This window comes from Alexandromys fortis, unplaced genomic scaffold (genome assembly GCF_014885135.2).
Source record: "Alexandromys fortis isolate MF-2015 unplaced genomic scaffold, M_Fortis_MF-2015_v1.1 scaffold_35, whole genome shotgun sequence".
Classification (NCBI taxonomy): Eukaryota; Metazoa; Chordata; class Mammalia; order Rodentia; family Cricetidae; genus Alexandromys; species Alexandromys fortis.
In genome coordinates, this window is record NW_026067913.1 from 1 (window position 1) to 13,312 (window position 13,312).

The 13,312-nt window shown below is 38.6% G+C and overlaps 1 protein-coding gene across 3 annotated transcripts in view; it reads right to left on the reverse strand.

Annotated features, from left to right (window-relative positions):
- Positions 1–3,107: 3,107 nt before the first annotated feature.
- Positions 3,108–13,312, reverse strand: part of Togaram1 (TOG array regulator of axonemal microtubules 1) — a 61,092-nt gene continuing 50,887 nt past the window's right edge. For all 3 annotated transcript variants that reach the window (XM_050138810.1, XM_050138809.1, XM_050138807.1), the window contains 4 exons: positions 12,301–12,490; positions 10,018–10,237; positions 5,210–5,296; positions 3,108–4,245 (listed from right to left, as the gene is read on the reverse strand). In XM_050138810.1, coding sequence (XP_049994767.1) covers positions 3,980–4,245; positions 5,210–5,296; positions 10,018–10,237; positions 12,301–12,490 — 763 coding nt within the window. In that variant the 3' untranslated portion in view covers positions 3,108–3,979. The remainder of the gene's footprint in view (positions 4,246–5,209; positions 5,297–10,017; positions 10,238–12,300; positions 12,491–13,312) is intronic.

Here is a 13,312-nt window from a genome sequence, read left to right on the forward strand (position 1 = left end):
AAACGCAGTAGAAACAAGTCCCAGTGCCTTTATCAATGGCTTCTCAGTCAGCCCCCATTTTCAGCCACATTCGGAGTTTGGTTTGATAGCATGCTCATTCAGTCCAGGACCAAATGGCCAAAACACACTTAAGGTCATGTTCAACCTCCTCAGGTTGATCAGGGAAATGCAAATCAAAACAACTTTGAGATACCTATCAGAATGGCTAAAGTCAAAAACACCAATGGTAGCCTATGCCCTGGTTGGAATAAGTTTTGTACATCTGCTGTATATCATGATTTCGATTAATGTTCATGCATCCTTGCAAGCTGCTTGAGGCTTTAAGTGTTCTTACCACGAAGAAACATTACGTGTGTTATACTCCATATATACATATAAACATATGCAGTAAATATTTCTTTGCTTATGCAATTTGCAATGATCTGAATATAATCTTGGTTACAGAATTAATGAAAAGCTTTGATTTTAATCTAGAAGTTTTATATTCAGAGTTCTTAAAACCTTTTGGGCCGGGGCTAGTGAGATGGCTCAGAGGTTAAAAGCACTGACTGCTCTTCCAGAGGTCCTGAGTTCAATTCCCAGCAACCATATGGTGGCTCACAACATCTATGATGAAATGTGATGCCTTCTTCTGGTGCGTCGGCCAAATGCAGGCAGAACATTATATACACAACAAATACATTTAAAAACAAAACAAAACAAAGACCCTTTGGGCATATACCTAAAGGGTGCACACTTCTACCGCAAAGACATTTGCTCAACAGTGTTCATAGCAGCATTATTTGTAATAGCCAGAACCTGGAAGCAACCTAGATGCCCCTCAATGGAAGAATGGCTAAAGAAAATGTGGAATATATACACATTAGAGTACTACTCAGCGGTAAAGATAATGACATTTTGAATTCTGCACGCAAATGAATGGAAGTAGAAAAAAAAACATCTTGAATGATGTATCCCAAACCCAGAAAGACAAGCACAGTTTGTATTCATTCATAAGTGGATATTATATATATAGCAGAGGATAACTATGCTATAATTCACAGAGAAACTAGGTAAAAATGAGTACCTTAAGAAGGATTTGTATGGTAGGCCTCATGCAGAGGAAATAGTTAATATCTCCCGGGTAAACTGGGGGAGCTGGAGGAGGAGATGAGGGATAGGATCATGAGATCAGGATGGATGAGTTGGGGTAAGTGCGTAGGGGAAGAACAATGAAAGATAGCTTTTTGTTTGTTTGGTTTTTTTTTGATAGAGTTTCTCTGTAGCTTTGGAGCCTGTTCTGGAACTACCTCTTGTACACCAGGCTGGCCTCAAACTCACAGAGATCTGCTTGCCTCTGCCTTCCACGTGGTAGAATTAAAGGTGTGCACCACCACCACCACAGGGCTTGAAAGAGATACCTTGATAAAGGGAGCCATTCTGGGGTTAGGGAGAAACCTGGTGCTAGGAAAATTCCAGGAATCTGCAAGGATGACCCCACCAAAGACTATAAGCAATAATGGAGAAGGTACCTGTACTGGCCTTCACTTATAAACAGATTGGAGACTATCCTAATTGTCATCATAGAATCTATATCCAGTAACTGATGGAAGCAGATATAGTGATCTACAGCCAAGTACTGGGCTGAGCTCCTGGAGTCCAGCTGAAGAGAGGGAAAAGGGGTTCTATAAGCAAGGCAAGTGTCAAGATCATGATGGTGAAAATGAGAGACCCCTGACCCGAGCTAGTGACAGCTCGGGATTCAGGAATGACAGCTGGAGAACCTGCATGGGACTGAACTAGGCGCTCTGAATGTGAGGGACAGTTATGTGGCTTTATCTGTTTGTGTGGTTGGATCCTGGTAGTGGAACCAGGACTTATCCTGGGTGTATTAACTGGCTTTTTGGAGCCCATTCCCTATGGTGGGATAGCTTGCTCAGCCTTGATACAGGGGGAGGGACTTGGTCCTGTCTCAACTTGGTATCTAGAGTTTGTTGATTCCCCAAGAAGACTTTACTCCTTCTGAAGAGGATGGTGGTGGGATGTGACAAGGTGGGAAGCAAATAAAGGGGAAGGAAGGGGAACTGGGCTTGGTATGTAAAATGAAAAAAAAATTAAATAAAAATATTGTTGGGGTTTCTGTCCTGCCTGGTTTCTGTCCTCCCACCAGCTCCCATAGCCATTTAGCCCCAAAGAAATCACACAGAGGTCTATATTAATGATAAACTGATTGGCCCATTAGCTCAGGCTTCTTATTAACTCTTAGAACTCATATTAGCCCATTATTCTTATCTATGTTAGCCACATGGCTTGGTACCCTTTTCAGTAGGACAATCACATCTTCCTTCTTTTGTGGTTGGGACAGGACTGGGGAGGAATTCTCCTGTTCTAATTGACCGGCCTCTACTTCCTGTCTGGTTGTTCTACCTATACTTACTGCCTGGCTACTGGCCAATCAGCGTTTATTTAAAACAATTGACAGAATATAGACCATTGTGCTGCACTAAAATATAAAGTAAAAAAAAAATTACTTTCAGACCCTACTCAGAAAAGTCTGTAATTTATAAACCTAAACTACAGGCCTATAGTTTACCTAAAAGAAATTATACAGTCTATGGAATTATAAAGTAATTTAAGTCTTCACTGTCCTTTCGCTGACCTTCAAATAGTTTCAACATTCAATCATCCTTCTGTTTGTTTGCTCAAAAGTTATATACATACAGCACCACTTCATAAGCTGGAAACAGCAGCTGGAATAGTAGAGGGCTGGCGAGTACGTATTTACATCTGCAAGAACCTGGCTTCCTCTCAGAGCAAACCCCTCCCCAGAGCAGCCAAATAGATGGGAAACTCACTGACACACAAAGGAAAAAAGGACAACCATAGAATCGGACTTTTAGAACAAGATACGGCCTTAGGATGCATCTAGTCTAGCTCTTAGAAGCCAGGAGAGGAGCCGAGACTCGGTGCCACACAGCTAATTTCCTATAATTTGGGAATGCTAACTTGGGTCTACTCTTGGGTTACCACTGACAGGGCAGATGAACTGAAGAACAGGTCAGTACAAAAGCATTGGTTTCAGTTTAACATATATGAGAGTTAGAAAAACAGGACACCTGCCACACATCTACAGAAATAAATCCTTTTATTTTATAACATTCCTTTTCTCCTTTAGGATGCATACAGTACGTGTAAGCCCAAGAATTCTGAGAAAAACTATAGAAGACCTGGCACTATTTTTGAGAATTACACAACTGGGCAGCAAAATAACACCTTTATAAATGGACAGACATACAGAAATTAAAAACTTAGTGTTTGCACACAAAAATAAAGTTACATTCAACACGTTTCTTAAACGTGCATTCAAATGGTTAATGTTTTCTAAGCTTTGGTCATCATGCTTTATTATAACTTGTTAATTTCACAATTGTGCAGATGATTAAACCCAAAAATTTAGCAAATATGCCATAATAACACAGCAGCAATAGCAAGCTAATACTGCATAATCATATTAGCAGACTGATTCAGAAACATGTTATCCACAAACAGCACACAAAACTTCTTTTGTGATAACATAAATGACTTTTCTTCCATTTCATAAAACAAGGCAGAGTAATGAGACATAGCAGAACATGATTACATAATAAAAAGTATATTTTTAATTACAAATCTAATTGTACAAATGGGGCAACAAATTGCAGTTTCTATAGAATAGTGCAAATGAGCAGGATTTGTCTCAAAAACATTGAAAATTTAGTTCATTCCAGGTGCCATGGATTGATTTCATGACTACTAGTTTATATTAATTATTTTAGGTTTTCATGTGATGGCTAGAAGGTCAGATCTGTACTCACAGATAGGCTGCAAATAAACATAACCAATGACTTAATTTACATTAATTAATGTAACATGAAATGCAGGCACTCAAAATGCAAAATACAGCTTAAAAATTTCATTTGTCATCATGTAAATTGTCTGTTCATCATAACTATTTAAAAACTCATAATTCACTTAAAACTGTCATATCGAGCAATTCCTCTAAACTTTTTTTGATATGCGGTGGTTGAGATGCAGCCTGGTTTAATAAGTTCTGACCCATCTGTGCAAAAAGTGCTTTTGACAATTTAGCTGTGGCTGTTCGTATATTTCCGCCAGCTCCAGGTAGGGAGCCACTGTGTGTCATATTCCCTAAGAGGTGCCATAAGACCACCAGCACTTTCTGTTCCGTGGCGTGAGGCTTCCTTTGATAAAGGTCTGTGACAATATCTGAAACACAAAACATTGGCAATAGTCAGAGCTTCCCTGAAATAAGTTCAAGGTCTAGTAAATAAAAAATATCTCAAATATGGGCTTCTGCCCTAGGCTATTTGTCCCGAATGATTAGGCCTTAAAAACAAACAAAACTAGGCAAAACTTGTAAAGACAGGGATCTTCAGGTGTCAGAGGGCCATATGTGACAACCCGTTCAGGAAAATAAAATGCTAAAGAGAAAGAAACATCAAACCTATAGTAAATGTCAATGTTTTCCAAATGCAGTTAAACACAATTTATAGAGCTCAATCCGTGGAGCTTTCATCGTGAAATCACCCAACTGGTCCTCCATGAGCATCACATTGACGGAGATGCCCCATCTAACAAAGGGCAGATTCTTTATCTTCATCTCCCCTCTTTTAAAGAGTACAAATGCTGGGTGGGCATCACACAGGCTGTTTCAGAGTGCTAAGCAAGCAATCAATTATAGAACTACACCTTCAGTCTTGGAGTTATTTAAAAGAATATTTTGGAGTAAGTACATGTCTTAAAAGGTTCTTATTTCTAGTCCGTATAGCAATGATACTAAATTGGCAGCTATGGCGAATTAAATGGAAATACCCATCAGCTTATCCATAATATCATTTGCAGGAAAAGGGACACAACTGGTGATAATCATCTTAAGCAAAATAAGTCAGACTCAGAAAGCCAAATATTGCAGGTTTTCCCTTATTTATGGGTCATAAATTTCATGTACATAACCCAAATTCCTTATGCATATAGGACGTGAAAGACTGAACAGCAATAATGGGAAGGTGCCAGGGGAGACAGTGGGAAGTGACATATGGCCAATGTATATAACATACTTGCATGAAGATGTTTGTCCATAAACTCTTAAGTTAAGTACAATGAATATATCCCTATAAAATTCATAATAAAATTCATATTACTTTAAAACTGATTACTTAAAATTATGTACCAGCAAGTTTTTCTGTCATATCTTGTTTTGCTTTTCCATTTAGAAACTGAGCTTTTGTGCAAAATGGTTGTAGAAGTAAGTAATTATCTGAAATAGAAAAAGAGACATTTCTAAGAAAGAGCACTCAATAACTTTGAATAAACATCATGAACAGGAAAAAGCAACAATTTCTACAATGTAAATATACCAACTTAAGAAGTCTGCAGACTTAATCCCTACTCATAGTTTTCTAAGAGAGCAATATTTTTGTGGCAAGGATGAAATAAAAGTACCCATCAAGCATTAAAGAAACGATCACCGGGCATAGAAGGGAAAGTGCTGTCAACCTCCTGGGCATCTTACTTTCAAATGCTGGTGGCTTTATTATAAAACAATACCAGCAAACAATGTTTTTTAAGGAGAATGTTTTTACATTTAATGTTTTTTTTTAGAATTTTTTATAATTACATAATTTTTCCCTTCTCCAGAATTCAAAAGATTCACAGGAAGTGGTAAAGATAGTACAGACAAGCCTTTTATATCGAAAGGCTATATCTTACATAATTATAGGAAAAAATCAAGCCAGGTGGTGGTGGTGCACACATTCAGTACCAGCACTCAGGAGGCAGAGGCAGGCAAATTCCTGAGTTTGAGACCAGCATGGTCTACAGAGTAAGTTCCAATACAGCTACAGAGAAATGCTGTCTCGAAAAACAAACAAACAAACAAATCAAAATAAGGCATGAATGTACAAAGTTACATTCCATCCATTTCTTTTTTTCATTTTGTCCCCCCCCCCTTGGTTTTTCAAAACAGGGTTTCTCTGTAGCTTTAGAACCCGTCCTGGAACTAGCTCTTGTAGACCAGGCTGGCCTTGAACTCAGAGATCGCCTGCCTCTGCCTCCCAAGTACTAGTATTAAAGGTGTGTGCCATCACTGCTCAACCTGTTCTATTTCTTTACATATAATATGATTTATACAGCAAATATGATACAGAAGGTCTTCTTCACCATAAACACTGTGCTAATGACTCCCCTTCTCTAGTGATAAAACACAAGAGAATCAGCTTAAGTGGAGAAAAGGTCGCATTGGGCTCATGTTTTCAGTTGAGTCCATGCTCACTTCGCCCTTACTTTGGGCCTATGGTAGCACAGGACATCATGGAGGCTTACAGTAGTATAAACAGCTCACCTCATGGAATCCAGGAAGGAAAAAGAGAGGAGAGGCTAGGGTCCTAACATTCCCTTCAAGGGTGTGTCTCCAAAGATCCAACCATTTGTTTTAAAATGGGTTCTGCCTTCAGAAGTTTCTAAAATCTCTAATCAGTGCCGTGGAGTGGAATTGCCTTCAAAAAAGGGGGCCACTGCAGAACACTTAAGATGTAAAATATAAAAATATCAATACTTGCCTCCCTATTACCCATCAATGCAGGGAACAACTAGAATGTTCATCACCTAAGTGATTTTGTCCTTTTGAAAATATGAGTAAATCAAACAAAAGAGAATATGACTTCAATTTAGCTTTTTTTATTTTTTTTTAATTTTATTTATTAAAGATTTCTGACTCTTCCACGCCACCGCCTCCCATTTCCCTCCCCCTCCCCCAATCAAGTCCCCCTCCCTCGTCAGCCCAAAGAGCAATCAAGTTTCCCTGCCCTGTGGGAAGTCCAAGGACCACCCACCTCCATCCAGGTCTAGTAAGGTGAGCATCCAAACTGCCTAGGCTCCCACAAAGCCAGTTCGTGCAGTAGGATAAAAAGTAGCATTATGCCTCTGTGAATCATACAAGTATCAAGTCTGCTCTTTTCTATTGCTTAATAGTGTTCCATGGATATTCCATGAGTTGTATATAGTCTAAATGATGTCTTACACTATGTGTGTGTATATATATATATATATATATATATATCTATTTTTTTTTTTTTTTTTTTTTTTTTTTTTTTCTGGGTTCTCTGGCAGAAAGGGAAGGGGCAGAGCCAGACCTGCAGGACTTTCCCTGGGGCTGAGCGGGTTGGTGGACGACTCAGACCTCCCCTTTGGCCACCAGAGAGAAACACACACACTGAGTTGGGAGTCTGTCAAAGCAGGATCTTGTTTGACTGTATTAGGAAGAAGCTTATATAGGCTGAGATAGAGGAGTGGGAAACCTAGAATGGGCCGAGGTGGAAGAAGGAACAAGGGCCAATAATATTCTGCTATGTTAGCAGTGACCGGGCAGAGGTAGGCCTAGGTCGGGTTGTGCTGAGTCACTGGCGGTGTGGAAGTTATAGCCAGAGACAGGTCAGTTAGGCTCAGGAAATTACACTAGGCCTCACACCAACTCAAGTTAGGCTCAGGAAGCTATACTGGGCCTCATGAGGCCCAACAGTTTTTAAAGAAACTTGAAATTCTTTCTAGACTGGCTCTACTATTTATACTCTCATTAGAAATGTACTCAAGAGCCAGGCAGGCAGTCCTCTCCTTTATTCCAAGCACTAGGGAGGCAGAGGCAGGCAGATCTCTGTGAATTTGAGGTCAGCCTGGTCTACAAAACAAGTTCCAGGACAGTTAGAGATACACACAGAAACACTGTCTCAAGAAACAAAAAAACAAACAAGGAAAAAAGAAAAAATATATGTATGTACACACACACACACTCACTCACTCAAGGTCCATTACCTCTGGACCCCACAAGCATTTGGTTCTTCCTGCTTCCTTCCTTTCTGGACATATAAGTGTTTGGATACACGTGTGCAACAGATAAAGTATGGGGTCAGGGAGAGTCAGCTTTCTTCTTCCACCCCATGGATCCTGGGAATAAGACTTAGCAACAAGCTCTCTTACCTAGTAAGCCATCTTTCTAGCCTCGGCCACACTTAAAAAGAAAAAAATGAGCTGTTCTAATACTCACATGGTATGGGAAGTCCTTCTGTATATGTGTTGCTTTTATTGGTTGATGAATAAAGAAACAGTTTTGAGCCTATATCAGGGCAGAACAGAGGTAGGCAGGGAAAAGTAAACTGAATGCTGGGAGAAAGGAGGCGGAGTCAGAAAGAATAGGCCAAGCAGTGTTGTAATTAATGTAGTTTCTGTAGTTAATGTAGTGATTTATTCTGGGAGTCAGGGAGGCCAGGAAATGAACAAACAGCCTCCTACTACACTCATATAGTGATTAGTGTCTTTTCACTAAGACAAAGTCATACTGAATATCTTTTGTGGGCACATTTTTCATGTGTATGTCCTCCTCAGACAAAAGCTTCTTCTTCATGTCTTTTTCTTGTTTTCTACTTGGATCTGTTTTGTTCAAGGTTGAGTGAGTTTTGAGAGTTATTTATATATTCTAGATATGTGCACTGTCTACTATGCTAAGGTTTCTGTTTCAGGATACATCTTTTCTCTTTAGCTGCTTAATATAATCTTCTGTAAATTAAAAAATTAATTTTGTGTGTGCACATTACATGAGATATCTAAAAAAAAGTTTTGTTTTGCTTGCATCTGATTTCTTCACACTTGGACCTTGCATCCTGAAGATTTTGTCTGGTATCTGTCTTTGTATTCAATCCCAGTCATAACAATATTGTCTAAACATATAAAATGACTTACATAGAAGACTGCTTTCCTTCAGGGAGTCTGGAATTTTGTCACATCCTAGGCAGACACAATGAGAATCCAGGGAAGAGTCTTTGTCTTTAATAAGCTTCCTTGTTAGATAACATCTCACATTGGATGTGTTCTGTTCAGTGCTACTGGGAACGGTCCCTTAAAAGTGTGCATTTGCCAGGCAGTGGTGGTGCACGCCTTTAATCTCAGCACTCAGGAGGCACAGGCAGGTGGATCTCTGTGAGCCTGAGGTCAGCCTGGTCTACAGGGAGAGTTCCAGGCAAGCCAGGGGCTTCTGTAAGGGGTCTTTCCTTCCATCATGTGGGTCCCGGGATAGAACTCACATAGTCAGACCTGGTAAAAACACCCTTACTTACTGAGACATCTCATCACCACAATTGAAGATTTTTTTGACACTATTTTTTTTGAGGATTTCATGTATGAATATTTACAACATTGCCATCACAAACACTGTACCCACTTCAACTCCTTATACCCCTTCCACTCCCTCTCAACTTCATAACCTCTTCATTACTGTTACATATGTAATTATACATATATATGTATATATATACACACACATACATACACACAATCAGCTGAGTCCATGATGTCCTACACATATGCATATGTGTTTTGGGCCTATCACGGACTTATACTTGGAGAACATGGAGTCTCCCTCTCACAGCAGCCAATAATTCCTGTGGCTCTTCATTTAACAGTGAGGTCCTGTGAGATTTCCCCTATCTATGTTGGCATGTCAACTGGTAACAACATTGCTCCAGTTTTCCTTACATATCCATATTGTTAGTATTAAATTGATGCAACTCCCTGACATATATAGAAGACACTATTTTATAGCAGATATCCTGGTCCTCTGACTCTTACAATCTTTCCACCCTCTTAGTCCAGTTTATTGACATGCATGGATCATGCTTTTAGAATGATTCCTAAAGGTTTATGTGATGTCCTGAAGATGTTACCATGTAATGTCCTAAAATATAGCTAATGCTATATTTACATTTAAATCTATAATCCATTTAATTTCATGAATATGAGGCAAAAAAATTTAGAACTCAGTGAAAAACACAGTCAATTTAAATACTGTATCATGAAAATAATTTAAGAAAAATGTTTAGGATACACTAGTAAGGTACAAATATTATTTATTTCAACATATAAAAAACACACAGACTAAGAAAGCAAAGGAATAAAATCAAAATCATTTGAATACCAATTGAGATTCCTTACCTACATGCTGACTCAGTGCATGAACGACATTTGTGGCAGCAGCATAGATGCCCGGGTTCTTGGAATTCAGATTGTTATCCACAACAGCGGGAATCAGCATGTTGATTATAGGAGACAAGTTGTCTCCAAGTAAAGGAATCATTTTATGCATCGTTTCTAGAGCCACCAGATTCACTTTGCTATTGGAATCATGAAGTCGAGACTTAAAAGCATCAAAGATCTGAAAATAAATTGGTAAATTAAAGTAAAACAATGTTTATACCTCTTACATTATCCTTGTTTGCCACTTCTTATTTCTCCTACTTTACTCTTTACACACACACACACACACCCTATTGGTTTGTTTGCTTTTCAAGACAGGGTTTCTCTAGGTAACAGTCCTGGCTAGCCTGGAACTTGCTTTGTAGATCAGGCTGGCCTCAAATTTACAAGTTCTGTGTGAGCCTGCCTTCTGAGTGCTGGGATTAAGGGTCTCCACCACCACACCTGGCTATCACACACATACCCTATTTAAATTTAACTCAGATAATAGAAACTTTATGATATGTCAAATTTAAATGTTTACAGGTAGTAAAAATCATCCCAAAGATGTTTAATAAACGAAGGCTACAAATGTGGCTTGATAGGAGGCTGACTGCAAACATAATCAATGTGCTGTTAGTTAAGATGCAGGCCAGCCTCATTTGATGCTAAGAACTTAGGGAAAGTTCCTATAATCTCTTTATGCAGAACAGAAGACAAGGAAATTTTACCGCAGATATTTGACATGATTTTGGTAGGACAATTAAATGTAATATCAACTCCCTTCCTTAAACTACAGTAAGAATCAAAGCCAAGGTCTCATGCTTCCATGCTAGATAAGTGCTCTACCATCAAGCTGTATCTCTAAGCTTTTCAGGCCCCCCCGCACCGCCCCCATACACACACGACAGAGGCTGGCCTTTGAACTTACCGTGTAGCTGAGGATGACCTGGAACTATGCACATGCACCACACTCTAGCTTATGAGGTGCTGGGGACCTAACATGTTTGTGTGCTAGACAAGCACTCTATAAAAAAGTTACCTCCCCAGCCTCCTCAGAGTCAAGTTTTATTATTTTTTAATATGATACTTTATTATTACTGCTTCTTCAGATTCCTTAACTTTCATAAATCTCACCACATAATACAATGGATGTTAAATAAGCGTTTTGTCGGGTCAGGCAATCAAGGAATTACTCTGTGAAGCTAAGGCCATTAACTAATCATTCTTTATACTTATTTTAATTTTTCTTGTTAAAAAAAATTTAAGCAAGAGATTTGCTTTTATTTAACAGATACTAGAAAATGACTCACTGGAATTAAGAAGTAATTATGGTGTGCTTGTCAAGTTTAATGTCGTTATGCCAACTTTAAATGGAATTTAATATATTACTAATAGAATTAACTGAACTAAATTCTAGTAATTGTTTAAAGATCCATTAAAATTATATAAATATATAAATAAGTATATATCCTATTTTTATTTACTGATTTCTAAAACACATAAAAAGTTTTAACATCTGTAATAAAGCAAATACTAGGTCTCTTAAATTTTTATTTGTTAAGAGTATGTATTGACTCTTTCAATATATATTTACTGAAGCCAGGCTGAGAACTCTCAGAATACCAAGCTTACCAATGTATAGGAAGTTTCTACTGACTGTCTTTTTTTCTTTCTAATATGTTTATTTTTAACTGTGTGTATGTGTGCACTTGTGGAATGGGCACTTAGTACAGATTTCCTCAAAGCCAGAGGCGGCAGAATTACAGGCAGCTAGGAGTTGTCAGAGTGGGTGCTGGAAACCCAGCTCAGGTCGTTTGGAAGAACAAGTACTCTCAACTTCAGAGCTGTCTCTCCAGCCCCTACATGACCAATGTCTTATTTTTTTCCTATTGCATTTTAACTGCCCACCATGTTTTTAACATAGCAAATTCTATGTAATCCATTCCTGTTATTAAACTTATTTTTAATACTTTCAAATAACATAAATAAAGTTCCATGGTTTTGAGTAATTTGCTACATTAATGCTTTTTCCATTTAGATTACAAATGAAAATCTTGAGAGCAAGGACCTGAATTTGATCCTTTGGTTCCATGTGTGAAAGGAGTAAACTACTTCCCTAAATCTGTCTTCTGAATTCTACACACGCACATGCACACACACCCACACACACCTGCACACACACACACACACACACCTGCACACACACACACACGCACACGCTCACACACACACAATGCTTAACAAAATTAACTTTCTTACCTTCACAATGTTGCCAACAACAAGTTCTTGGTTGTTTTCAGTATCTGATAAAAGTTGTTTAATCCCATTAATACGATCACGAAAGTCTTTTGCATTCAATAAACCTGTTATGACTTTAATGTACTCAGAACTTTCTAAGGAATTTCGAGGAGCTGGTTTTCTGGGGGCTTCTCGAACTTCAGTTACTTCCCTAAAATGGAAGACAGATTTCATTTTTACTTCCCTACAAAATCTAAAATTACAAATTCTTACATAAATTCAGTTTTTAAATTTCAGAAATGATGCGGCATGCCAGTGTTGGGAAGCCCTAAGAGCAGGTGACGGCTGGAAATCAAGAGCATTTTGTTGTTATTTTGTTTTTTTTTTTGAGAAAGAATCTCATTCTGTAGTTCATTCTGGCTTGGAATTTGGTATGCAGTCCAAGTTGGTCTCATAGAAACCCTTGTGCCTCATCTCCCAAGAGCTGTATTACAGGTGTGAGTCAACATACCCAGCAAAAATTTTAAAAAGCATATTAAATGAATGAGCCCAGGCTGACCTCGGAATTTGCTATAGAGTCAGTCTCCTAAGTGTTGGGAGATAGACATGTGTTAGGACTGTCAGTTTATGAGATGCTGGGCATCAGACCCGGGTTTCATGCACGCTACACCCTACCGATGACACCCCCAGGTCCAGGCCTGAGCACTTGCCAACTCCAGACTTAAATTTGTTATTAAATTTATACTGAAATACATAGACAATTTTCAAGGTATATGTATATAAAAAATATAAATTTTTTCTGGCTGGTTTTATGTCAACTTGATGCAAGCTAGAGTCACTGTAAAAGAGTATCCATAAGATTAGCCTCTAGGCAAGCCTGTAGGGCATTTTCTTAACTAGTGATTGATAGAATCCAACACTGTTGGGCCTTCAGCTGCTCTTTCCTGCTAAGGTCTTCTGATTCTTCGGATAAAGTTCGATGACCTTTGAGAGAGTGGGGCAAGCGTGAGTCCCAGTGGTTTTGTCAGTTGCC